The sequence below is a fragment of the Podarcis gaigeae genome (assembly GCF_964106915.1).
Source record: "Podarcis gaigeae genome assembly, chromosome: Z".
NCBI classification, from domain to species: domain Eukaryota; kingdom Metazoa; phylum Chordata; class Lepidosauria; order Squamata; family Lacertidae; genus Podarcis; species Podarcis gaigeae.
The window spans coordinates 29,038,051-29,065,280 of NC_139691.1; the positions used below are offsets into that span (position 1 = coordinate 29,038,051).

Here is a 27,230-nt window from a genome sequence, read left to right on the forward strand (position 1 = left end):
CAGCACACAGAAACGCCGTTTACCTTCCCGCAGGAGTGGTACCTATTTATCTACTTGCACTTTGACGTGCTTTCGAACTGCTAGGTTGGCAGGAGCAGGGACCGAGCAACGGGAGCTCACCCCGTCGCGGGGATTCGAACCACCGACCTTCTGATCGGCAAGTCCTAGGCTCTGTGGTTTAACCCACATCGCCACCCGCGTCCCCTGCCAATAATAATAATAATGGTTACCGGTAAATCAGAACATAGAAGCCAACACAGGAATCTTTGACCTGCACAAGAAAATATTTAAGGGGCCCAGCTCCCCATGTTAATGGACATTGCCTTTCAAATTGTGTGTATGTATGTGCTGCATCATATGATCAATTATGCGGGGTGGGGCTTACCTTCCCCCTCCATATTTTATTCACCCTGTATCAGAACAGTGTAAAGCAGAATGCTTCTGGCTTGCCTGGATGGAGGATAGAGCATGTGGGTGGGTGAGTGGGAGGGTGTGTAAATCAGCCTACTGCACAAAGCTAAAACTCACATTCCTTGATCTGCCCACATTTTGCTTCTGGCATGTTGTTTGTCCTGAAGGGAATGTGGTTCTTAGGCTGAAAAACATCCCACAGCCTTAAGTAAACAGAAGTCCAAATATTCCTAAAAATAATCACAGAACAAGAGGTTCAAAACTCAACCCCAACCCAGGGAGGGGTGGTCACATTACAACAGATGCAGAATGATAAACTAGCCTTTACCACCCTCCCCCTGCAGGGAAGAGTTCAGAGGCTTGGTGGGCTCCAGAAGATGTCCTGGCCCAGAGGAATGGGGCAAGACAGGTTGGAGCTGCTCCAGTCACTGCTTGCTCTACTGAGAAAGGAAAGGTGAGCAGGCAGCAGTAGCAAGAAGAAAGACATAGCAAAGTCAGGCAGTTCTGAAGGTTGGCAATGCACCCTCCGCTTAGAATGTGGACCTCCCAGTTAGTTAACAATGCCAGCCATTGCTGTCTTCATCACTCTTAGAAAAGTCATTTTTAAAAGTGCAGATGGACACCAGAGAGTAAAAAAATCCTGATAACCCCTTACTGAGGAAAGCAAACAAAAGCAGTGTATAAGTGAGGAGAAAGGAACAGATATTTTTCTACAGAGCAGGAAGAAAGGCAACTAAAAAGTACAGAAGAGCACTCCCTCAGAACAACAGCACCAACCAGAGCATGTGTTACCTCAGTGAAGATCTTAACACCCTTGCCTGGTTGCTAAGCTATATCTCCACCATCACCCCCTTTTTTAGGTGATTTACTAACAACAGGATTAACCTTTAAGTCACCCACAGAAGGACCTTTGCTGATGAACTTCCAATAACCATATGGAGTGGAAAAACTGATATGAAGATTTAATGCTAACCTTGAATGCCTCTGTGTCTGTATCAGATGGACCTTGTACAAATCCATATGCAGATAATACTTCTCTGCTTGCGTCCCTCTGAGTCAGGAAACATATCCTCTTGTTTTCCCTATGGCAGATGGCCCGGAGAAGTCTAAAACAGCAACAGTTTGGTTGGTGCCAAATTATTTGTCATCTCCTGCCTGAAACGAGCCCACATCTCAGCATCAATTGTCGCACATTTCAAGAGAAACTACTACAATGGCTGTCCGTAGCAAGGGGAATTCTCATTATGTTTTTTGCCCCTGTTTTGTCCCCCCAGATTATCGTGAACACAAATCTCACCTCAAAGAAGACGTTGTTTCAGTAAATCAGCTCATTGTGATAGTTGATAAGGTTTTGCAAAGTGTGGAGGCAGCAGAGAGAAACAAGTATTTCTCTCTCCCCAGACTCTCTCATGAGGCTAGAATTCATTAGTGTTTACTTATTTAGTTGTTGTTGTTGTTTAAAATGTTTTGCTGCGCTTCAGGCAAAACAATTTTCCAGAGCAGTTTATAGTCCCTGCCATGAGAATGCAATTTAAAATAGCACAGCACAAAATAAAAATGAATTGGGATGGAGGAGGAAATAAGAAAAGTCAGGCACCTGTTGTAAGGTACCAGTACTTAGTTACAACAAGTCATATATCCACATAAGATCGGGATTAGGAAAGACCCCTATCTGAAACTCTGGAAGGTTGCTAGCCAGTCTGTGTACAGCAAGGTGACTAAACATTTTGGAATTGGGAGTCACATTGACAGTGGACCAACTCACTAGTTATTGTGGATATGCTTAGAGGGAGTTTGGCTTTCTCCCTCCACACAGACAGAAACACACATAGCACATAGACTCGCCATATGCACACATCCCATACACACATACACAGAGCATGCACAAATGCACACATTTCCCCCTGTTTTCCAGCCACACACCCAACCCATCCATTTTCCAGTCACTCAGAAACAGGGGTAGTAAAGCATGTGACAAAGTAGTATGTGTTGCTTTACTGGCAGCTAGACTGGTGACTGGGAGTGGCCGCCGGGACCACATAACACCGGTTCTGAGAGATCTGCATTGGCTCCCAGTACGTTTCCGAGCACAGTTCAAAGTGTTGGTGCTGACCTTTAAAGCCCTAAACGGCCTCGGTCCTGTATACCTGAAGGAGCGTCTCCACCCCCATCGTTCAGCCCGGACACTGAGATCCAGCGCCGAGGGCCCTCTGGCGGTTCCCTCATTGCAAGAAGTAAGGTTACAGGGAACCAGACAGAGGGCCTTCTCGGTAGTGGCGCCTGCGCTGTGGAATGCCCTCCCAGCAGATGTCAAGGCAATAAACAACTATTTTACTTTTAAAAGACAACTGAAGGCAGCCCTCTTTAGGGAAGTTTTTAATGTCTGATGCTGTACTGTTTTTAATATTCAGTTGGAAGTTGCCCAGAGTGGTTGGGGAGACCCAGCCAGATGGGCAGGGTATAAATAATAAATTATTATTGTTATTGTTGTTGTTGTTGTTGTTACTGGGTGTGAAGGAATTTCTGCCATGTGCAGTGGTTGAGGGTGTAGCCACAGCACAGATCAGTAAGAGTGTGGCGACAGCTGTAGCACTCTCCTTGAAGGCTGGATCTGCCAGCTATTTGGCAGCCCCCCTGCCCATACCACTTCTACAGTGGCCTCTTGTTGAATAGGAGACTCTACTGGTCTCCAGCTACACTCATTCCCAGTGCAGATCTTTATTCAACCCTTGTTCCTGTTAGAAATCTTCACTTTCCCCTTCTTCCCTGGTGCGGAGGTGGCACCATTTTGTAGTTCGCCTCAGGTGTCAAAATGTCTTGGTAACAAAAATGTCTGATTCCATTCAGATGTAGCTAAGCCCAGAGTCATCTAGTGGCTTAAATGTATGACACTATCTACACAGTGAGTTGTTTTCTAGATTTTGACTTCTGCAGAATCAGGTAACAATAGGGGTGCTCAGCTGTTTGATTTGCTTCAGAACTTTCTGCATTCAGATTTAGATCTTTAAAATGCTAGCAATTGTGACACTGTGCTAGCATGATTGTCTTTTCCAGGAGACACAGGAACCAGCCAGGCAGATGGCAAACATTGCTATAAACTACAATAGATCTGGAGTGCAGTAGCTCTCAATAGCTCCTTCTGACGTATTCCAGTAGCTTTTCCTGATCCTTTGGTGCTCTGTGTGGGAGTCACGATGAATTCATTCTGAACATTGGGAAAGTTTCTCAGGCAGATGGAGGGAGAGATCTATTTCTGGCCTTTTCCTAAGTTACACACTTCAAAACCTAAACTTAAGAAGTCACAGGTTTAAGAGAAACACTTTGTAGTGCAAGAACTGGCCCATTGCAATTTCAACTAAATTGGATATACAGTGGTACTTCAGGTTAAGAACTTAATTCATTCTGGAGGTCCGTCTTAACCTGAAACTGTTCTTAACCTGAAGCACCACTTTAGCTAATGGGGCCTCCCGCTGCGGCTGCGCCGCTGGAGCACAATTTCTGTTCTCATCCTGAAACAAAGTTCTTAACCCAAGGTACTATTTTTGGTTTAGTGGAGTCTGTAACCTGAAGCGTATATAACCCGAGGTACCACTGTAAATATTTATTCCCAAAACTGAGTTATGCAATCCTTCGAAATGTTAAAGAAAATACCTCCAGATTCTTGGACAGAATACAAAGCTCATTACCTGGGATATTTTTAAAAAAAACTATTTACATTCTGTGCACCTGCTGTTACTTATTTTTCCACTCTCTGTATATTTTGCTCTTTCCTGTGTTTTCCTTGTGCCTGGCATCTTCATTGTTCAACTCTCACCATCTGCTGAAGATACAACTCTTTTTATTGGCCTTTGACAGTCAAGGTATTTTGTTCTGTGCGGCCACACCTCTTTTTGCTAAATGTATACTGTTGTCACATGAACAGTTTTACTCATTTACCTTTTTTCAATAACTCTACCTATATTCAATTTTATAGCACCTAGTGTGTCTCTACTGGACTCCAAGGTTAGCTGACCACTTTCAGGCTATGACATCAGCTGGCAGATGATGATGATGATGATGATGATGATGATGATGATTAGGGCCATGTCAGAGGCCTAGGAAGTATTCTTGCCTTATGCAGTTATATCTCAACATGAATTGTGGCAATTGTATATTCTACTTCCCCAGTGTTTACTAAAATATCACTTTATGAAATCCATTTCCTACTTTTCCTGTGTGGTAGGGATAACTATGCTAGAGACCTGCCTTAATTGTGCTCTCTTTGTAGGTACAGGCAAACCTGTCCATTTCAAATTATTTCCAGTTCTCATTTTTCCAGTCTTTCTTTTTTCCCCCAGGGGAAAACGTGAGCACAGTCCCCCACTAGCAGAAATTATCCCATTGAGTTTCCTGCATTTGTGGAAATCACAGGGGTCAGCACACCTGCAGTGCAATGGATGAGCCTCAACCTGGGAAAACCTCCTTCATGATAAAGGTGTCTCCCATGCCAGGTAAGTATTCAGTTTTCATTTTGTGATATTTTTTTAAGTCCTCAAGAAAATTCATCTGCAGTTTAGTATGAATTTCTCCTAATATACACATTTATAATGCATTTTTTCCCCTAATATACCCATTATTGCAAGGAGTTTCCCTTAATATGATACATTTTATTTTCATCAATGTATGCACTTACACTTTACCCTAGCAAACTGCATTGGAAAAAATCAGAGAAGTGCGAATTTCATAAGGACGACTTTGCTCACATATTGTTTTCAGAAGTGCAGATTAGGTGGGCTCATATTTAAGTGTAATCTGAACCAAATTTCTTCCTTATCTCTAGTCTTTAATGGTTTGTGGAAAGGCTAGGGCCACCTGCTGAATGCTGTTGTTGTCTTTTAATTCAAAGCAGCTCAGCTGTATTCTTCTCTGAAAGAAAGGGAAAAAATATTGAGGTAGCCTGCATGTATTTTTCCTGTACGTGCAAAACTCTTAGCAGAATTTCAAGCATAGCTGTATAAAAAGAACATGCAGTCTTCAGAATTCACTTTGAGTAGGCTTTTGGGGGAACACTACAGCATGGCCCAGATTTATCCAAACTGTGACTTCCAAATAGTTTCACTGAAGTTACATTTGAGGCACAGCCCATTATTCAGGTAATTCAAAAGGCAGGGCCTGTACCTCCATGAGGAACATACACGCTGGCTCCATCAAAGAGCATGAATATTGTATTATTCTTCACACGTGGACACACACACACACACACGGCAGCGCAGGGACTTCAGCAGTGAGTCAGAATGAATCAGGCTTTCCTGGCAGTGAATGGTAGCTGTCGCTGATTATAAATGGGAAAGGACCTACTCGAACAGAAAGCCATTTTGCAAAACGCGGAGCACTAAATAGTGTGTGCTGTTCTAATTGCACACATCATATTCATCATCAACAGCTGCATACGGAATTGCTAATACTGAAATAGCTCCCCTTTTGCTTCCTTGACATTTGACTTTATCGGGAGTTTGAAAAAGCAATCTTCAGAGGCACCTCTTGCAGCAAAGACGGGTTTTTCCACCTGCTTCTCCTCGTCCCAGCTCTTGGGGAAAGTTTGCTACCAAGGCTCCCATCTGCTCCAGACAATATGACTAAGGATCAGTAATGATGAGAAGGAATCCAACAACTTCTAGTGTGCATCAGGTTTCCTTTCCCTGAGTTAAATCCTCATACTCCTAGTTAGGGTCACTATCTGGATCAGGCTGCTTGCACCTGCTATTTACTTTTTAGAAATTTACTTTTTAGATATTTAACTTTTAGTGCAGCTTTCCGCAGCTCACCCTCAGATCATTTGACAAAGGATGAGCATAAAATGCTATAAATAAATACCCTGTTGCCTTGCAGAAGTTGTTGGACTACAGCTCCCATAATTCCTGATCATTATTCACCCTGGCTGCAGCTGATGCAATTTGGCATCATGTTGAGGACATTAGGTTGATAGAAGAAAGGCTCTTCTGTAGATTCTGGGGAGGGAGTTGAACCAGGGCTGGCCCAGGATATTCTCCTCCCTGAAGCAGAGGGCAAGATGTTGATTGGATTGGCACAGAAATCTTGATATAAGACTGGCAATGGGGCAAGTCCTCCATTGCACTAGGATAGTGTACACAACGGGCCATGTGCCAACACACAGCTCTGATCTGAAGAGGAGAATTAATAGGAAGCTTAGGAGGAATGGTTGGAAGGCTGCCACTATAGCCACAAAGCATCTGCTGCCTGGGGCAGATGCCACACTCTGTCTAATGGTAGAGCCGACCCAGAGTCGAACATTGAAGAATGACAACTCCACTGAGTTGTATCTAACAAAATTTAAGGAGGCATGTCTCCAAACAGGGAGAAAATTGGAATATGATGCATCATATGACAGAAAACAGGAGGTATCCCTCACAAGTAGGTTGTAGCCTTGTTTCTAAATATCAAGGATGTTTCGGCTTAATGCAAAGGGTGAGATCATAATCTATTTCATCAAGTGACATTTTCCACTCCAAAATGTCATATTATTTGGATTTAATCAGAGGCCACTTGATCCTGTGCTTATTGAACAATACATTTCGGAGGAATATATTCAGTCATTTCTCCAGTTGTGTTCCAGTGTCAAGGTTAAAAACAGCTTTGTCAAGGCTGTGCTTGATTGGAAAGGCCTGGAAAGCGTTCTTGGAGAGTGTCATTATACTTAATGAAAATTTCTAATTAATTGTTTCCAGTCCTCTATACATGCACGCATGCACACACACACACACACACGCAGTTTCAGCAAATATATTTATTTGAAAATGAAAAGTGTAGTTGGGATAATTAGAACCCACATTCAGATCTCAACTGAGCAATGAACTTGTTGCTCCTGTAACTTTCTAAAGGAAAAGAAAATAGTTCTTAGGGAAATTATTTTTGCATAGGAAAATTACAGAAAACCAACATATCCCACCAATGGAGTGGGGGAGGGGCACCAGTCAAATAAACATAGAGCTAAATGCAATCTGCTCTCCCTCTCCAGCACAGTCTGTAATGCTAATGACAAAGGTCCAATTAGCCATATCATGCACCCTCCAGCATGTGTTTCCTTTGTTTCTTGAGACCATGTGTTGATCTGACTTTCAAAGCAAGCCCCAGATAGATAAAGCATCAGCCTCTGTGACCCCTGTGATTCCCAACCCACAAAACCTCAATGAAGAACTGGGGCTTCTCCTCCAACAAGCATCTGTGCCTGTATGTCCTGTTCCAGTACTGAAGAGGCACACACAAGGCAGGAAGAGCTCTGAGTGACCAACTTGCTCAGATAATGCCTGGCACCAGACTGCAGCCTTTTACAACACATGCCCCTTTCCCCCACCTCCAATTCTGGTCTGCTTCCCAATCTGGGCCTACTTCCCCCCAATAACACCTGCCTCTCCTTCCTGCCTGTTGCCTCAACCTAATATCAGTGCAGAAATCTTGTGGGGTACAAGATGCTCGTTCATAAGCAGCTTTTCCACAGGAGCATCCAACAAAATGAAAACACCACCACCCCATGCTTGGTAAGAAATGGGGGAAGGATATGTAATGTCTCGCCCCAGCCGTATGTTTTTAACCCTAATTAAACATAAGCCACACACTCCAAATTAATTTGGGACTGGATTTGAGGCAGGTTAAGTGGTCCCCAGATTGGATAAAGGCAGGTTGGCCTGACTGGGGGTCGCTGGGTTGGAGCCATGGCGTGGATTGAGGAGGGTTGTGCTGAGCCCTAGTCTCTTCCAGGCTTACCTGCAGGTTGAACCTATGGCCTTCCACATAAGAAGTAGCTGGTCTACCACTGAGCTATGGCCTGAATCTTGCTTCCTTATTTCTCTTGACGTAAAAGTGGATTCTACTTCTTCTTTCGTAATAAAAACTGAAAATTCAGGGAAGGAGCTTGGAGAATCCTGGGGGAGGTCAAGCTTTTGAGTCCTCCCATGCCACAATGGCGCCTGTGTGTGTGTGTGTGTTGTTTGTAGTTCTTGGCACCCAGTTGCACTCTGAATCTGAATAACAGCAAAAGGACTTCTCCCCAAAGTGCCAAAGAAGTCCCAATCCAATAACACAGTCTGTTAAACAGATTAAATTGTGTTTTTCCTTTCATTGCCCTAAAAGCAGGCAGTGCCCAGAATACCATCAGCATTTATTTATTTATTATTATTATTCTGTAGTACAACCACAGGCTTTTTATGAAATTTAATTTGGGATTAAGTGGTTGAATGAAACAAAGCCCTGTTCTGCTGTGAAGTCCTGCTAGCCACTTGTCTGTGGCTCTTGTCCTTCTATATTTCTCCTTTGTAACCTTTTTATAGCAGGAATGGGGAAATGTGGCCCGCCAAAGGTTGGGCTTCAACTCCCATCAGCCTCAGGCAGCATGGCCAATGATAAGAGGTTCTGTAATATTGCCACAGTGGACAGTGAGAAGAATAACAGTTTTTGGCAGATGGAGAAATGCAGCGGGACAGAAACAGTGCTGCATGCAATTAATAGAGAGAGCTGAATGGGAAATAATGCCTTATTCCATCCTTAGGCCTCCCTCACTGCCTGTCTGGACAAGACATGTCCACAAATGAAACTCTTCCAGGGTGTGTTGATGTGGAAGAAAGGAATTAATCCCATCCATGCTTTGTTAATATTTGCAGCTGTTGCCCATCTGCCTCATGAGCAAGTTTTTCAACATTTTAGAAATCCTGAATGGAAGTCATTGTCCCCCACTTTGCAGCCTTTCCTGTTAGCATCACCTTATGGGCAGTGGAGATAATAGCTTCTCCTGGGATAACTTGGTTTCTTAGATTTCCTTTCTTCTTCTTCTTCTTTAGTCTTCAAGGCAATTCCAAAGGACAGTTGGATATCATCTCCTAACGAGCTGAATTATTAAAGGATCTGCTAGTCTATGTGGAATGACTCACCAAGACAGGCTGGACAGAGGAGATAATGTAACAAAGGCTAATGACATCCAAGCAGGGCTTTGAATGAAAGTGAAAGAATCATACCAAAAATATTGCAGCTCTCACAGACTTCAGCATGGAGTTATTAAAACGAGTCCTCCAGTACAGTCAGAATGAAAGTTCTTGGCTCTTTGAACACATCAGATGTTGTAGTGTGAGACCCATGGCTGAAAGAGAAGGCAGGCATCTTGGGCAAGGAGGCTAACAGAGTTCCATAACTGGTGGACATACACCAAATTGGACTGCCACCATGCGCTCCACAGAAGGCTGCCCTTAAAAAAGGTTCATCTAGTGCAGAATTGCCATAATATGCCTTTGAACAGTTTTCCTTTATATCTTTTCTTTTATATCATGAAGCAATTGAGCAATCAAAATGATCAAGAGGCTAGAGCATAAGAACATAAGACTTTCCTGCATAAGACTATCCCTGTGGCCACTGCTATTTAGCTAGAAAAAGAGGTGTGGGACTCCCTTGTTCTCTTTGAATGGCAATGGCATCCACCTGAGAGGTACCGGAACTGAGTTCCAGCAAGTTCCAGTGGCCTTTCTAGCTCAACATCCTGTTCTCATAATGGCCAACCAGATACCTCTGGGAAACCCAAATACACAGTGTCAGTGCTCTTCCCTCCTGCAGTTTCTAGCATCTGGTATACAGAAGCATTACTGCCTCTGACAGTGGAAGCTTTCTTACCCCATCAGGAAAGTTTACAACTTATGGGACTTATTTTTGATTGGGGGGGGGGAGTTGAGGATGATGATGATGATGATGATGATGATGATTTTATACCCCGCCCATCTGGCTGGGTTTCCCCAGCCACTCTGGGCAGCTCCTAACAGAATATCAAAAACATGTTAAAATATCAAACATTAAAAACTTCCCTATACAGAGCTGCCTTCAGGTGTCTTCTAAAAGTCAGATAGTTGCTTATTTCCTTCACATCTGAAGGGAGGGCATTCCACAGGGCGGGCGCCACTAATAAGAAGGCCCTCTGCCTGGTTCCCTGTAACTTCACTTCTCACAGTGAGGGAACTGCCAGAAGGCCCTCAGAGCTGGACCTTAGTGTCCAGGCTGAATGATGGGGGTGGAGACGCTTCTTCAGGTAGACTGGGCTAAGGCCATTTAGGGTTTTATAGGTCAGCATCAACACTTTGAACTGTGCTCGGAAACATACCAGGAGCCAAGGTAGGTCTTTCAGGACCAGTGTTATGTGGTCTTGGCAGCCACTCCCAGTCACCAGTCTAGCTGTCGCATTCTGGATTAATTGTAGTTTCCGAGTCACCTTCAAAGGTAGCCCCACATAGAGTGCATTGCAGTAGTCCAAGTGGGAGATAACTTGAGCATATACCACTCTGGTGAGACAGTCTGCGGGCAGGTGGAGACGGTAGACAGCTGTCCTGGACACAGAATTGACCTGCGCCTCCATGGACAGCTGTGAATCCAAAATGACTCCCAGGCTGCACATATGCTCCTTCAGGGGCACAGTTACCCCATTCAGGACCAGGGAGTCCCTCACCCCCACCCACCCCCAGTCCCCCCAAAACAATACTTCTGTCTTGTCAGGATTCTACCTCAATCTGTTAGCCACCATCCATCCTCCAACTGCCTCCAGGCACCCACACAGGACCTTCACCAGTTCTGATTTAAAAGAGAGGTAGAGCTGGATATAATCCACATTCAGGTTTGTTTGGAGTTGTTCAGCTACCCCCTACTCAATCACCCAAGAATGGAAGATTTGAGACTGGGCGATAGTTGGCCATATTGGCCAGGTCCAAAGATGGTTTTTTAAGAAGTGGTTTAATAACCACCTCTTTCAGCAGATCTGGGAAGGCTTCCTCACAGAGGGAAGCATTCACCACCCTGCAGAGCCCATCACCCAGCCCTTCCCGGCTTGCTTTTATTAGCCAGGATGGGCAAGATCAAGGAGACATGTGCTTGTTTCACTCATCCAAGCAGCCTGTCTACATCCTTGGAGATAGGAGATTAGAAATGATCCCATGCAACTTGACTAGACAGGACTTGTCCCACCCATCCCACCCCTGCTCCCATGGTGCAGTCTACCTCATTCCAAATCTGAGCAACTTTATCTGCAAAAAATATTTGCAAAATCATTGCAGGAGAACTTGGGGCCTGATGGTGGAGGTGATTCCATTAGATTGCGAACCACCTGAAAGAGTCTCTGCTACTTTTTTCTGCAGATGCAATAGAGGCGATGAAGAAAGTCCCCTTCACCGTCACTATCACCACTTGGTAGGCTCGATGGGTCAAGGAGAAGTCCAGTTGTACCAGGAAGTAATCCAACCATGGCACTTCTTTTGTTTCACTTTTATTTAGTGTCAGATCACCAACGTCCATAGAGGTCTAAGGCATGTCTGTGACTATGAGTTGGGCCAAACTTATTCAGGGACAGCCCCATGGAGGCTTTCCACGAAGTCCTGAGCAGCCCCTTGTAAGGTCACACTGGCATGGATGTTAAAGTCCCCTAGGATAACTAAACTAGGTGTCTCCAGCAGAACATCCGCCACGGCCTGAAGCAGCTCGGGCAGGGAATCCTTGGTGCAGCGGGGAGGTCGGTACACCAAAAGGAATCCTGTACTTCCCCTATTGCCCAACTTCCAGAACATGCACTCAGAAAACTGGGTCTTCCCAATAGGATGCCCAGTGTAAGTTAATGATTTCCTAAAGTTCACTGCAACCCTTCCCCCCCCCCCCCAATATGACCTAGTTTGCTGTGCGTAAGAGAAACCTGGTGAACAAGCAGCAGCAAGGACAGGCCCATCTGCTTCATCCAACTAAGTTTCTGTCACACATGCCAGATCAATTCTTCAACCCGCGATCAAATCGTGGATGACAGTGGTCTTGTGGATCATTGACCTGGCATTGCAAGCAGCACCTTACAGTCATGTGGGTCTCCCTTGTTGATTCCAGTATCCTTCTGGTCAAGACCAGACCCGGAGGCAGGGATTGTGTTCAAGCAATGACTAAATCTGCCTCCTCGGTAATGACATGGTCTGGTCTTAGTGTAACTCCTCCTCCTACCCATGATCACTGCGATTGGGTGTCTCAGTGCATCCCAAACTGTGGAACCTGCCTCAGCCATTCTGTTGGCTGAGGCCCACTCCCAGGCAGCCCTGACCCTCTCCCCTTCAGAACAGAATATGTTATAAAGACTATACAATAAACCAATAAAACAGTAGAAACTAATGAAAACCCCCACACAATTTATGGTTATACTAAAATTAAAATAATCCCCAGCGCCAACTAAACGTTTACCCCATCCCCCAAAAACAAAAACAAAAAATAAAATGCAACACATTAAAAACTATTATAAAACTTTTAAAAACACTTTCAACAGTTGCCCCAACTCCAGAGTTTGTTCCAGTGAGTCTGGGCTCTTCAGCACTTGCAACAGGCAATGTCCCTCCCTCCCAGGAGTCTCTTATGTTGAGCAGGGTGAGTCTGGGCCCCACCCCCTAGGCCAGGTGGAAAGGGCCTTGTAGGGAGCAGTCTTCAGCATTCACAGGTGTGTAAAATTATGCATGGTATGCAGAATGTGGGTTTTTCCCTCCTTTCTCATCACACTAGACTGCAACAGGATCATCTAATGAAGTTGAATGGAGAGAAGTTATGGACAAACAACAGGTAGCACTTATTCACACTGTGCGTGCTTAAATTTGCTCCACCAAGAAGTAGTGATGGCTACCAACCTGGATGGTTTTAAGGAGAATTAGGCAAATTGGTGGAGGATAAGGCTATCAATGGCTAAATTCCCCCACCACTTCCTCCAGGATACAAAGATGTCCCTAGGGTCAACAATGACATTGCCTCCTCCCTGAGTCATATCCAAAACCCTAAGGTGGACCAGGATGACTGCTGCTGTTTAATTTTTGTTTGCTTCTTTCTTTTAGGGCTACACACTGATTAAAGGAATGTCTCAATGAATCATCTCCCTTTTAATTAATATTGGTTTGCTGATTAAATTAAAGCAGATGAATTAATTAAATTATTCAGAGGTCAAGTAGGAAAAGGACAAAAGATTCCCCCAAGAGCTAAGTGGACAAATATCCAGGTCTGTGGTTAGAGTGAGAAATTATACACATAAAAGCCTGTTGACAAAGCAAAGCACAAGGGAAAGTAGTAACAAAAGAATTTTTCAGACATTCTGAAACTAAGTTGATATTTTTCTAGATTTGATTGGGTACTTTCTGGCATTATTTCTTGTGTGCTTTCTGGCATTGTTTTATAACTTCAAGAGTGAGGAATATTGTCCAGGGGCCACATTCCCTTCTGGGCAACCTTCCAGGGGCCACATGCCAGTGGTGGGCAGGGCCACAGGCAAAAGTGGGTGGAGCAATGAATTCACAAAACTTGGCTCATTCTGCAAAAACATAGCAGTTAATGTGAGAGAACTCTGCCTGAGACTCTGGGGACGAACTGCTACCCATTGGAGTAGGCAAAACTTCACTGAATGGCCAAGCAGTATATTCCTGGTCCAGAGTATACTCCCATGTTCCTTTACATGCATAGAAAACTAGTGTATTACCAGCAGATTGATTTGTATATGCTTTGCTTTGTTTTTAACATGGAAGCACTCAAAACTATGATCCTCCAGCTACAGTTTGATGCAGAAGTGTTCAGTGTGGCTGGCCGAGGTAGCACATTCTGAGGAGAGGCAAAAGGACAGGGGCAATATATGCAACCTGGCCTACCCTGCATTCATCACTGAAAAAAGAGTCAACTGCTTTGGGTCAAGTTGGCTATGATACATGGAATTTGGGGAGCAGGGACCGGCTTATCCTCTTCGTCAAGCAGCAAAATGGTCTAGACAGCCCTGCAAGAACTGTCATTTGATTCTCCAGGGATCACCAGGGAGTTTGACCCAGTAATGCATATGTATTTTCTGCCTTTTATAGCCTGCCTTTCTTTCATTGTGGAAACCAAGCCAATGTGCAGGTGGTTCTCAGGCAGTCACCCATCCAGGCACTGACCAGATTCAGTACTGCTTAGCTTCAGCCTTAGACTATATCCTGGCACCAGAAACAATGATGTGGGCAAGCTCTTTCACACAACTGTAACAAAAGACCAAGCTGCAGCATTTAAGATGGTGTTCTTCATTCCTAGATCTGTTTCAGATCAGGTGACTGGACCTGAGCTTCCCAGATAATTTAGTGAAGGACTGTAGCTCAGTGGCAGAGCATTGCATGCAGAAGGTCCCAGGTTAAGTCTCTGGCATCTCCAGGTAGGGCGGGGAGATAACTTTTCCTGAAAGCCTGGACAGCCACCACCAGTCAGTGTAGATGATGCACAGCATAATAATACAAAAAAGCACAGATAAAATCAAAGCAAAACTGTACAGATGCTGTACAGTACAAAAAGCATAGATAGATCACTGAAGATATTGGTATTGTTGCAAACCATCCCAGTCTCTGAGCAGTGTGAGATTCCAAGGGTTCCAAGCGCTTACTCAGGGTTCAGTTTCCTCAGAATGAGGGACAGCAGAGACCGCAGCGTCTTTCAGATATGTGGTTTATTTACACATATATACAAGCTGAACCTTCGACGGACGGGCTCACAGCATTAACATCCTAAGAGTGTCTTGTTTCTCCTATTGCCACAACCTTGGATTCTGGCAGAGATCCAGCATGGCTCTGTCTCTCAGCTGCCCAGCCTGATTCTTGCTTCTACTACACACGCACCAACTCAACTCTGGGCTTTGCCTTTCTAATTACCAGCAAGCTGAGGGAGTTGAGGGCCACCCATGTGAGGCACTTCATTTGTTACCTAAATGACCCATACGTGGGCTATTACCTCACTAGGAAGCGAGCTATTCCAGGAATTAAATTCATGCTTGATCCAGGAATTAGAAGGGGGCTCAGGCACACACGCTACCCCCCACCCACCCAAAAAAGCCACCTCACAACAGTATTATAGGGAGAGAGAAACCGTGGTGCCTCTCATTTTACAAATCAGATCCCATCCTTGAACTGCAGCAAGAACTGTCAAGCAGAACTCCCCATTCCACATTTGTTAAGTGAGTTAGGCAAATTTATTTCCCTTGGAGGTGTCTCTGTTGGAAGATTACGTTACCAAATCATGATATGCTGTTCTAAATGTCAAGAAAGGATTTGAGAGTCTCCTGTAAAAAAACAAAAACACCACCTTTCTTATAGTATTTATTCAACTGAGAAGGCTGTCTCAATGAAATATACTCAGGGCTGCCAAGCCGGTTATAAATTCCCTGGACTGTTGAGCTTAATCCTTTTTAATATGGCTTCCTCCAGTGTGCCGAATTGTGTGTGTCCAATTTGTAAACAAGTTAATTTATATAGAAAAGCATTTCCACAGCATGAAGCTGCCTTTACAAAGTATGGAGTATTCACAGCTCTGTGGCCGCTACTCTCCTTCTGATAATGAGCCATTCCAAAGCCTTGTGGGCTACTTTTTATTACAATGAATAGTGCCTAGCGGGGAGGGAAAAAAAGGAAAAGTAACATGATCAGGAGAAGTACATTTCACTCTGGTACAGTTATGTGGGTTTTCCCCATACAGGGCAAATAGCCTGCTATGGAGGGAAAGGCTGTAAGCATGGATATGGGAGCATGATGGACATGCACTCGATACCTCCAATGCATGGCCCCATCTTTGCCTGCCAGGGAGCCCACTTTGGCCCACAAGTCCATTTTCCACCAACCGCATCCACCTGTCCATCAGCAAACACCACTCAATAATGCCGTCTGCAGAGGCAGATTTAGGACAGTGCAACTGGTTTCCCCACACAGGGCGCAAGGGCCAAGTCTCCTTCCCAAAGCCTAGTAAGCTTCAGAAAGGAGATGTGAGGGCTCTAACAAGGTCCTAGAGTCCTCATTCCTCCTTCCCAAACCCTAGTAGCATTTTCCCAGCTTTGGGAAGGAGGAAGGAAGACTCTTAGGACCCTGCCTTTGGGATCCGCCTTTGGGAAGGTGGTGTGAGGGCTGGGTGTCAAATTTTGGCTTCACACAGGATGCCATATTACCAAGGTCTGCCCCTGCTAACTGATGGGTAGGGGGTGGGAATCAATTCCGCATTGGCTGTGCAGGCCACATGGACTGTCACGAGAAAACAATACAGTAGCAGGCTTTAACAGATACACACACTTGTCAGCTGGTGAGAGGCTAAATCCTGCTCGGTTTGGCTGCATGAGCAGGTTCCCTGCATGCAGTAGGATTTGACATGCATACTCTGATTCAGTTCAGCAGGATTAAATGAATCGGGAAAGGGTTTGCATTGAAACTGCTGCTAAAATGCATATCCCCTTTGCTATAGCAGCTCCTTGCTGCCTGTGAGGTGTTTTGAGGACTTCAAAGCAGCAAATCACCCGATGCCATTGGGACATTAGGTTTGGTCCTTGAGGCTGATCCAGGTAAGGATCTGGCCCTTGGAGCGAACAAGGTTGTCTACCCCTGACATACACCAATGTGTTGAAGAGATGGTCAGGTCTGTGCAGGCATCAGGTCATGCAGATCGGGTTGGATTCAGGCAGCAATTCTCAGTTTAAGAATAGCAGTATTGCAAGATTTTCATTATTTTCACTTGTGAAATGTTGGAGGGTATGAAAGGAATTGTGCTGCAAGTCTGAATCCTACAGCGAGGCAGCCTCAAATTCTGCATCAAAGGTAAGAGAATACTACATGCTGGATATATTTTGCAAAAAAGGTATATTTGACTATTTCATCTCTAACTCTGCTTGGACATGGTGCTGTGGAAGAGTCTGAGGTGCCAATCACAGGCTGCCTTGCATAACAGCTGCACTCCAACAACTCTACCCCCCTCCCCCCGCAATCATTGCTTCTGAGATTTTACTAGGCTTCCCATTGCAGACATGAGGACTAGAATTTGGGGCCGGGCCAGGGAGTAAATGAAAGCTGATATTCTCCCCAGCTTGCTGATTGCATATCCAGTTCTTATGTTCTGTTCTTGCAGATCTGAGTTTGCAGCGGCTTACACATACATACTAATTAAAACATCTCTGCATCCAAAGCAGAATCTGTTTATATTTATCAGGCACACGAACCCACCTACCATCTGTATTAGTATTATTATTAATGCTGGGAGTTTAGCCTTGAGTGTCATATTAACATAGTGGACAGTGAAACACAGAAAAATTGCCTCTGACTATTTGCAGCTGTACTTCTGTGTTTTCAAGATAGCAGTGCTGTTTGAACCCTGTGCTTTGTACCAAACGTGTTTTTAAAAAGAAATACTGGCATGCACTTGTCCAAACCTCAATTTCCACTCAGTCACCTTTTTCATATTTCCATTTGATTTCAGAGAGTTAGCATTAAGTGCTTGCATCTGAGGAAAACAATCATCTTCTTTCCTAACCTAAAACAATTTTGTTCGTTTAAAAAAAACAAACGGGCAAAATAAAAGTGAAATTGTTGATATCTGTCTGTCTTCCTACATTCCTACATTCCGCTTCACTGCATGTCCTTGAGTTCTAGTGTTAAGAGAGTGAGAGAAAAACTTTTCCACTTTCTCAAGGCCATGCATAATTTTATAAACTTCTATCATGTCGCCTCTCAAACACCTTTTCTGTAAACTAAAAATTCCCAAACATTATGGGATGCTGTTTTGTAAAACAGTATGGTCAGCTTCTACATGCTAATGATGATGTCATCTCAGACAGCAAAATGTCTCTGGTTGGCCCAGGCTGCAGAACACGCTCTCCTCTTAGTAAGCCTCCCCTCCCCAACCCTCCTGTTTATAGAGAGGGGCAATGGTGTGTAATGGTTAAAGTGACCTTGCCGTGAAGCTCACTGGGTGACTTTGGGCTAGTCACCTTTTCTTGGCCTAACCTACCTCACAGGGTTGTTAAGAGGATAAAATGGAGAGGAGGAGCACTATGTATGCCACCTTGAGCTCCTTGGACGAGAAGCTGGATATTAAGTGCAATAATAAATTCATTAAAATATATGAATGTGCACCAACCGCAAAATTCTGTTTAGACCCCAATATGGCCCCTTGGGGGGGTGGCTCTTTTTCATCCTGGAGTTCATTGGAAGCTGACCATCAAGACTGGGTCTGAATCTGAATCCTAGTTCAGAAAAACAAAACTTCATATCTCACCTATTCACTATTGTGCAGAAATACAAGAAAGGACTCTAACTTCACCTTTCCTCCCCACCCCCTTTTAAAGCAACACATTTGTAGACAATTGAGTTGAATTATATTTTGGGGAAAGCCCTAGGATTGCTGACATAGTGAAGGGTGGTGCATAAAACTGGTTAATAAGGAGAATAATAAATTTGCTGCTTCGGACTGCAGGTGGAGAAACCTATTTTAGACTCCTGGCAAGCACATAGGAAGCTGCCTTAAGACAGACCATTTGTCTGGTATTGTTTACACTGGCTCACAGCAGCTCTTCAGCATCTCAGGCAGAGAGAAAGGTCTTTTTCCATCGCACACTGCTTGCTCATTTTTTAATTGGAGATGGCATGGAGTGAACCAAGGACCTTCTGCAAGCAAGGCTTGTGCCCTGCCACTGACCTATGGCTTTTCCTCTAAGCCCCACCCTCCCCCCCACACCCTATGAAAGTATGAAGACCTGCGTAACTGTGTAAGATGATTTTATACAAATTTATATACACATGCATATTAATACATATGTAATGTGCATGTATACAAGTACATAGATATACATAGATATATTACATGCATGCACACGTTGCCTTCTTATGTAAACATTAACACCCTTAATTCATACTGTAGGTTATTCCAAATTACACCAACCAGAAGCCATTTGAAATCATAACTGAATGGAGCCAGGATGTAAAACACATGATCAATTTAAGCATCTAGGTAATAAAGTCAGTAAACCAAACAATGTTTTTGGTTTTCTTCTTTGTTCCAAATGGTGCAAAGACCTCGTCTTACAGGTGGGGCGGGGGGGGGGGTCCCTCACTTTCTTTTTATGTGGATCAGGGCCAGTACCATGGGCCACACACCCTAGCAGCAGGGCCCACTGAGAAGACCCTCCTGGTGAGGGGGGAGTCACTTGTCCAAGGGGCATCCACTGATGGTAATGCATTCTAACCATAGACACATCAGGAGAAGTTGTGGCAACTCTGTTATGCAAAAAATGAGGAAGGAAGATGTTGTGGGGGGGGTGAATTATGGCATTCTACAACTTTCTTTTGAGCTATACATATTTCAGTAATCTCCATTTTCACTGAAGCTAGACTTCAGCAGAGTTGAGAGATGCCACAGAACCTGTTTTCACAGTGCCAGCCCAAGAAAAGAGGAGCAAACTGCAAATGTGCAACCTCCACCAACCCCCACCCCAAGATAGGGCTAATACTCTTGATGCACTGATTCCTGCCTTCCTCTAATCCCCCTTCCTGGCAGGTCACTTAAGCCTCCTGCTGCATTACTGGGCCAGCCCTACATTTCCAAAGTCTCCATTTGGAACACAGAAAACATGGAAAAGAAGAGGGTGTTATGAGGATATGCAGAAGTACCTTCCTTTCAGATGCATTTGGGATTATGATTCAAGTGTTGTTCATCAGAAGATTTGGCCTCTGGGCTGGTTTGACCTCTACTGCCTTTCTGGGTTTTAACTCCTCTTAACTGGGAGACAGTAGAGCTGTTTGGGAAAGGACTGCAGCTTAGTAGTAGAGCACCTGCTTTGCATGCAGAAGGTCCCATCTTCAGTCCTCAGCATCTCCAGATAGGACTGGGAGAGAACCCTGCCTGAAATCCTGGAGAGCCCCTGCCAGTCAACATAGACATTGTGAAGCTAGATGGACCCATGGTCAAACTCAGTAGAAGACAGGTTTCTATGTTCCTACAGACATAGTTGAAGAAATGAACGCCTTTTCATTGTTGTTGCATCAGCTTCACATCATGCCTGTCTGCTTCCCTGAAGCATTCAGCTGTGTGGGGCTGGAGACAGGATGCTGGCCAGAAAAAGCATCCACAGCAGGCCTCTTTTCATGCTCTTAAGAACAGAACAAAAAAACTTTGCGAAATCCATAAGCAAAGGGGGGTGAAGATGCATTTAGTTGCCTTGCAAATGCTTCCATCCACCCCAAGCAACTATCCAGGACTGACCTGCAATGACATGCAAATCCAATGTTCCAGAGTGCTATCATTAGTCACCAGTAGTAGCCTTTAAGTCTAGGAAAAAATGTCTATGTGCCCACACTTCTTTATTCAGCTCATCACACTCGGAGTCGCCATACACGAAAGGCATGTGCAGCAAGCGCAGAGGCCCAGCACTGCAGACAACGCAGCAGATAACCGTGACTGCCGCTCATATTTGAGGGCTTTCTTGACCTCCTCATTCGACTGAGAGATGTAATCAAGGGTATGCAGGACATTGTACTCGATGCTGTTGATGGTCTCCTGCTGCTCTGCAACCAGGATCTCCAGGTGCAGGAAGAGAGCGTGCAGCTCGCCAATCTGCGCTTCCAAGTCCAGCAGCTGCTGGTGGCGCACCTGCGCCAAGGCCAGATGCTGCTTGGCTCTGAGCACTTCCAAGTCTTGGCCAACGATGCGTGGCACCACAGGACTCTCCACCATCCGCTTGATGTCCTCTTCCTGGAGATCCAAGCCAGCCAGTTCCGTTTGCCTCCTGATCTGCTCCTTCAGCTTCTCCACATATTGTGTCTCCTTGGCGTAGTGGTGGGCAATGATGTCACGGTAGCGGCCAACAAGTGCCGAGAGCTGGATGTGGCGTATGCGGCTAATGGCCAGCCACTGCTTGCTGTCCCTGGTGAGAGCCTCTTGGATGCTGTTGAGCCTTGGCTGCAGGGTTTTGGCCTCCTGGGTGAAAGAGTCTTTGATTGCACTCAGCTCTTTTTTCTCCCTGCAAATGCTTTCCTCGGTAGTGCAGCAAAGCACCTGCTGCTGCTTCTTGTCGATGTTCTCAGATAACTCTTCCAGCTTATTCAGCGCCAAGGAGAGACTGGTTATCTCCTGGAAAACCTTGCTCATGGGATTGCCCTCTTCCTCTTGGAAAATAGGGTTGTCGAAGGAGAGAGTGTCATCTAGATCCAGAGAGTCCCCGTCTTCGTTCACTCTGTTCCTGAGCTCCTCTAACCTGTCCTTCATTTTCAGCTCTTCTCGAAGCCGGAAACATCTGTGGAAGAGGAGGTGAGTGAGGCACACCCATCAGCATTTACGGAGATTTTGAGGGGGCTTGGGGACTTTTGCGTCAGTCAAAGCTGTTTTAAAGAGAGAGAGATAGAGAGAGTAAAAGAAAACTTCCCTCCCTAAAGCAATTGCAAATATTGACTGAGGCAATAAGCTTCTAAACCAGAGTTTACTCTACATCACATGGCTAATGCAAACCGGCTAGACTAGATTCCATGCCAGGGGTGGGTGGCACATAGCCCAATGATACAGCGTCAGCTGTAGAAATGAACATTGCTGAGTGCAGTCATGGGGAAATGTGAAAGGGTGCAGGCAGGCAGGGGGAATGTTTCAAGCCAGACTCAGCTGACTTTGAAGGTGACCCTGCAACAGCTTTCAAACTACTGAGTCAAACCCAGATGCAAAGTGGACCAGAATTCAAATGAGTGCCATTAAAGAATGGAGGTTGTGCATGCATTCCATGGTTCTGCATTCTGCAGTCACAGAATCCTCCCTCCCTCCCTCCCTCCCTCCCTTCCTTCCTTCCTTCCTTCCTTCCTTCCTTCCTTCCTTCCTTCCTCTCTTCCCTGTTTCTCCTTCTGGCTACTAATCCTACTGGCTATGTTCTGCCTCCACTGTCAGGGGCAGTATGCCTCTGAATACCAGTTCCTGGAAACCCCAGAAGGGGAGAGTGCTGTTGTGCTCAGGTCATTGCTTGTGGGCGTCCCAGAGGCATCTGGTTGGCCACTGTGAGAACAGGATGGTGGACAAGGTGGGCTACTGGCCCAAGCCAGCAAGCTCATATGTTATTTACAACTTTCTGTTCTTAAATAATTTTGAAGGATTTTTTTGTCTTGCATAATAACAGCATAATTTGAGCAGTAACAAAAATTTAACAATAGACAAAAAATAATCTTACGGGGTTGAGGGTGGGAGAATCTGTGATGGGGCTGACAAATCCTAAGCCTGAAGGTGCTTTTATAGGACCCTTCACACACACTTCTATTCCTACTTTTCCCCTTCCAATCCCCCCCCCCCCATCTAGTGTACAGGCATCTCCCTGTTTATGTGGGGTTTGCATTCCAAGGCACCGTGTATTTACATGAAATTGTGTATATTTGAAATACCATTGAAAAAGCCTGCAAACACCTCATTCTGTTCCCGTCCCTTTTTGTGATGTTTTTGGGTGCAGTTGTACACACACCTAAAACAGTCACTTCCTGTACTTTCTCCCCCAATTTTGGGGGACATGCTGGGGGAATGGGAAGGCTTTGGAGCTTGGAAGGGGGTTGGGCTACATGATACTCAGGGTCCCAACTCTACCATTTTATGACCTAAAACCTCTCACAGTCTATGCCCCCCTTCCCTTCATAACATCCCTTTTTGCTGTTGGCACCATCAGATCACTGCACAGGGAAATGGCAAGTGCAGTCCAGATTTTTGCACTCACAGGGTGTAGGTCAACTAGGGGAACAGGATACTGCCCCACCAACCCCCGTCTGCCCTCAGCCGGCTCTCACCAGCCTGGAACTGCCTGTCAACCTCCTCTGTGTAGAGCTTGTAGAACTCAGCAGGGAGGAGAATGAGCGGGAAAGATAGAATGAGTTGACTCCACCTGTCACCGTCTCTGGCTCAATCTACTCTTGACCTGCCCGCCTTCCACCCTACCAGTTCCAGTGGGCATCAGTCAGCTCTGCTCTCTGCATTCAGAGGAAGGTCCAGTCTATCCTATTGCCCCTCAGATGCCCTTCCAATGACAGTAGGATTGTGTCCAACAAAATACCCTCTTTTAACACACAATTAGGAGGGGAAGGAGGAGATGCTGCACCTCCTTTTCCTCCCCTCCCAAAAAGAGTACACATGAAATGAGCAGCAACCAGCAACTGGAAACATGCAGGATCAGAGATTCCCAACTGGTAAGTGGGAGGCTCTGATCCTGCACAGTGCTGCTTCAGGGATGGGGAGGCCGGGGAGGAAAAAGGAGAGTTTGGAAGGTGAAGGTATCCACCTTATACCTACATCTATCTTCTTCTCTATGGGTGTATATTGTATTTAATTATAGAGAATCAGAGTTTTTGGGGGCTAACCAGGCTGGGATAGCAGGGATAGCAGGCTTGTTGGCTTTTGAATGTCTGGTGTAGATTTTTTCAATTTCGTTGTTCTGTATGGGACAATGGCAATAAAGATTATCGTATCGTATGTGGCCACCAGGTAGATCCCTCCGTTTCTGGTTTCTCCTTCCTCATGCTTGACACCACACCTCCTGACTATCCCCAGATCATTCTGAGCTACCCCAGCCCCACTCAACTGCAACCCATATTCCTCCAAATGAACCCAGTATGGTCCAGGATTTGGACCTCATTTGAATCCAGTGCACAACCCAAATACATAAACCATTTCTGTTCTCCAAGCTTTGCAACTGATCTTTCAAGATCTCAGGAATACTCAATGAATGGACGGCAGGTAAAAAAGAGCAGCCTCTGGTAATAATGTGTGTAATCATACACATAAAAATGTGTGTGATGATGCACATGATATCCAATAATTGTTTCCATTCTTAGTAGAACTGGATCAAAAATTATTTGCTTCTTGTTGAGTTCAAGCAGCGAGACAGAAATTTTAAAAGACCTGTTAAAGAAAAGCTTGGAATTGAGATTTTCATAAGATTTGATTCCTCATTATAAAATGAGCTTCATGTGGTGGATCTGATCCTGACAGACATGCACTCAAGTGCCACCTCTGCTTGGTGGTGTTGGGCAAGTCAGCTTAGGGAACAGCTGGAGTTCAGTAGTTAAGCACCTGCTTTGCATGCAAAAGGTTCCAGATTTAATACCTGGTCTTGAAAGACTTGGTCTGAAAGCTTGGAGAGCCACTGCTATTCAGTGTAGATGAGGGATGGGGAACATGTGGCACCCCATGTGTTGTTGGACTACAACTCGCATCATCCCTTATCACTGGCCATGCTAAGAGAGGCTGATGGGAATTGTGGTCCAACATTCATCTGAAAGGCCACAGGTTGCCATCCCTGCTTGTAGGCAATGCCAGGTTAGACAGGCCAATGGTCTGACTCAGTTTAAAGCAGCTTCCTGTTTCTGAGTTTCCTACTGTAGCTTGATGCCAAGGCTACTTTCAGAGATGTACCAGGGAGTAAGAACTAAGAAATTCCCCCAAACACTTGAGCCAGCTATTGTTGCTCCAAATCCCAGCCCACACAAGAAGTTCTTTATAGCTCCTCCATGGGGAGGGCTGTAGGTCAGTGGTAGAGCAGTGCTTTGAATGCAGAAGGTCGTGAATAAATAAAATAAAAACAGCCCTCACAAAAATTCATCAGCCATGTGCAAGAAGATACATTAAAGCACATAAAGCCCTGAGTCCAGTCAGAAAGCCATCTGAAATAATTCCATGTGGCGGGAGTTAAGTTATTCTTTTGAATATTTTGCATTTACCTATCTAAAAGTACACAATGGTCCCTCCCAAGTAACAATCAACACTCATGCATTTCCAGAGTACACACAAAAGCCCCAGAACAGAACGTTGGCGGATTTCCTGGTGCTTACTTTAACCAAGGAACTGCATTTTCTGTGGTCTACAGTTTATTTTCTTAAGCATTGTTGATGCTCAATTATCACAGCGCAAGATGTCATTTTCCTCTACAGGTTGTTGTTTTGAGGAAAGCATGCTGGGGTCATCACAAAGCACTATGGAGGTCAAAATTGAACTCAGTTGCATTGTATTCCAGATTTACCTCACTTCAGCAGATAATCTGCTGAAACATACAGTTGCATTCAACTGAGAGCTGTGCAGAGTAGACCCATTGAAATCAATGGGCAAATTAGTTGCAGCCATTGATTTCAGTGGGTCAATGCGTCGTAGGACTTAGTTGGATAAAACCAAGTGTTATGAGGTGGGGGGGGGTAAATTGTTTTTAAAATTCTGGGTAGGAAGCAGCAGAACTCCCGCTACTTTTGTAATCGGATTTTAGCAGCGGTAACAAAACTGTAATTTGAAATAAAAACCTATTGATGCTAAATTATTGATATGATTATTTAAATGGTTCTAATGATAGCTGGAAGTTTTTTTTTAACAGTGAAAGATGATGAATTTATACAAAGGAAGAGTCTGAGTGCTTCAGATGAAACTGTAATGAGTACAGCCAAGATCCTTTTATAATGCTACCTCCTCCATTGAAATACTCTTCTCAGAGCTGCTAATGCATCTTGGAAAAACAGCTCCCAATAACCAGGTGATCACTCAGGAGTGACAGGGGATGAAATTACTATGTCATTTTGGGGGGGGGGGATCAGGTGTGGGCAGAATTGTTTGCTTAAAACCAGCGCTTTTTTCTAAAAAAAATTTTTTGGGGTACTCTCATTTTTCTACTCATATTGAAATACTGCCCCTCAATGAGGCCAAACTTAGATTCACAAAATGTTTAGGGGTATGCATACCCCTGCGTTCCCCCAGAAAAAAGGCACTGCTTAAAACTATGGAAAAGATGAAGAGAGCAAATGGATGGTGAGATGAGAGTTGGCAATTTCGGGCAGAGTCAAACTGATCTTCCAGGTGAGAATGCACGTAGACACTCCACACCCCCACCCCTTCTACTCTAAACTGGGTATATTAGCAATACATATAGGGTGCTATGTAAATTCCACATAGCCTTTGTACAGAAAGGCTGCAGGTCAGTGGCAGAAGGTCCTAAACTCCATGTCAAGGTAGAGCTGGGAAAGACCTTTGCCCAAAATCATGGACAGCCACTGCCCATCACTGAAGACAATAGTGACCTAGATGGTCCAGTAGGCTGACTTGGCATAAATCACCTTCCTACATCCTACTCTGCAAGTGCAGAATCAGACAACAAATGTGAATTCTACAAGCCCTTACAATAGCCAAGAGCCTTACTGTATATTGCAAGGCTGCATGTTGGTACATCCACCAACTACTACTCAAAGATCTGGGGACAAAACTGCCCTTTCTGTGACTTATTAGCATCAATCTCATTTAAAATACGTATTTGGCATATGGGAATGTACACTTCCCTTGATAAAGATTTCTTTGTTACTCAAATGTAAGAGCTTCTGTGAGTGTTTTGAGTGGGAGCCAGGATACTTTCAAATAGAGGTCCGTCATCTGCAAAGTAGGATACATGGCTCTGTCCTCCAACACCTCACTGCCACCACCCAGCACCTCCCACCTGATGCAGCTGCCTCACTCTGCCTAATGTTAGGGCCAGCTGCAATTTCTGTCCACTACATAACTGTTAAAGGCAAATGAACCCTCCATTCACCAAAGAAGGCAGCAATCCTAACTTAGCTTACCTTAGTTTTATCTTTTTGCGCCTTGCCTCTGATTCATGCATTCAAGCATTTGGGAGAAAACAAAGCTGGCAGTTCAAGTTCTACATCTGGAGTGAGAGCCAGGACAGCTGAGCTCACTCTTCTGAGGGATAGTTTATACTTTGGTTTTTCTATGGCCATTTCCTTCTCACTAGCTTTCACTGCAACCTTTCATTGGACTTTTCTCTTGATCCTCATTTGTGCCCTGTAAGATCTGAAAGCAATTAAAATGGAATTGAGTCACCTGTGCCCAGGGAGGTACAGGTAAATCATTGACAGGTACCACAGAGCGGCTTTGCCAGCCACGCATTGACATCACTGGGGAGCCCATTGATCCGGAACTGAAGGAATCATTCCCACCTCTTCTGGAACATGTTAAAAGGAAAGTGAACACCAAGGCACTCATTCATTGAA

General features: G+C 44.8%; 1 protein-coding gene across 2 annotated transcripts; it reads right to left on the reverse strand.

Annotated features, from left to right (window-relative positions):
• Positions 1 to 279: 279 nt before the first annotated feature.
• Positions 280 to 27,000, reverse strand: LOC310836736 (syntaxin-3-like). 2 transcript variants are annotated; one of them, XR_014560188.1, is made up of 3 exons: positions 19,866 to 21,650; positions 2,918 to 5,316; positions 280 to 2,408 (listed from the first exon to the last, which is right to left on the reverse strand). XR_014560188.1 is itself a non-coding variant. In XM_083722507.1 (2 exons), exon 2 carries the CDS (start codon positions 21,457 to 21,459, stop codon positions 20,560 to 20,562), a length of 900 nt encoding a protein of 299 aa, XP_083578633.1. In that variant the 5' UTR covers positions 21,460 to 21,572; positions 26,799 to 27,000; the 3' UTR covers positions 17,671 to 20,559. The 2 variants fall into 2 exon arrangements, 1 of the variants encoding a protein (XP_083578633.1); XM_083722507.1 differs by lacking the exons at positions 280 to 2,408; positions 2,918 to 5,316 and adding an exon at positions 26,799 to 27,000 and having other exon boundaries at positions 17,671 to 21,572.
• Between the last annotated feature and the right edge of the window lie 230 nt (positions 27,001 to 27,230).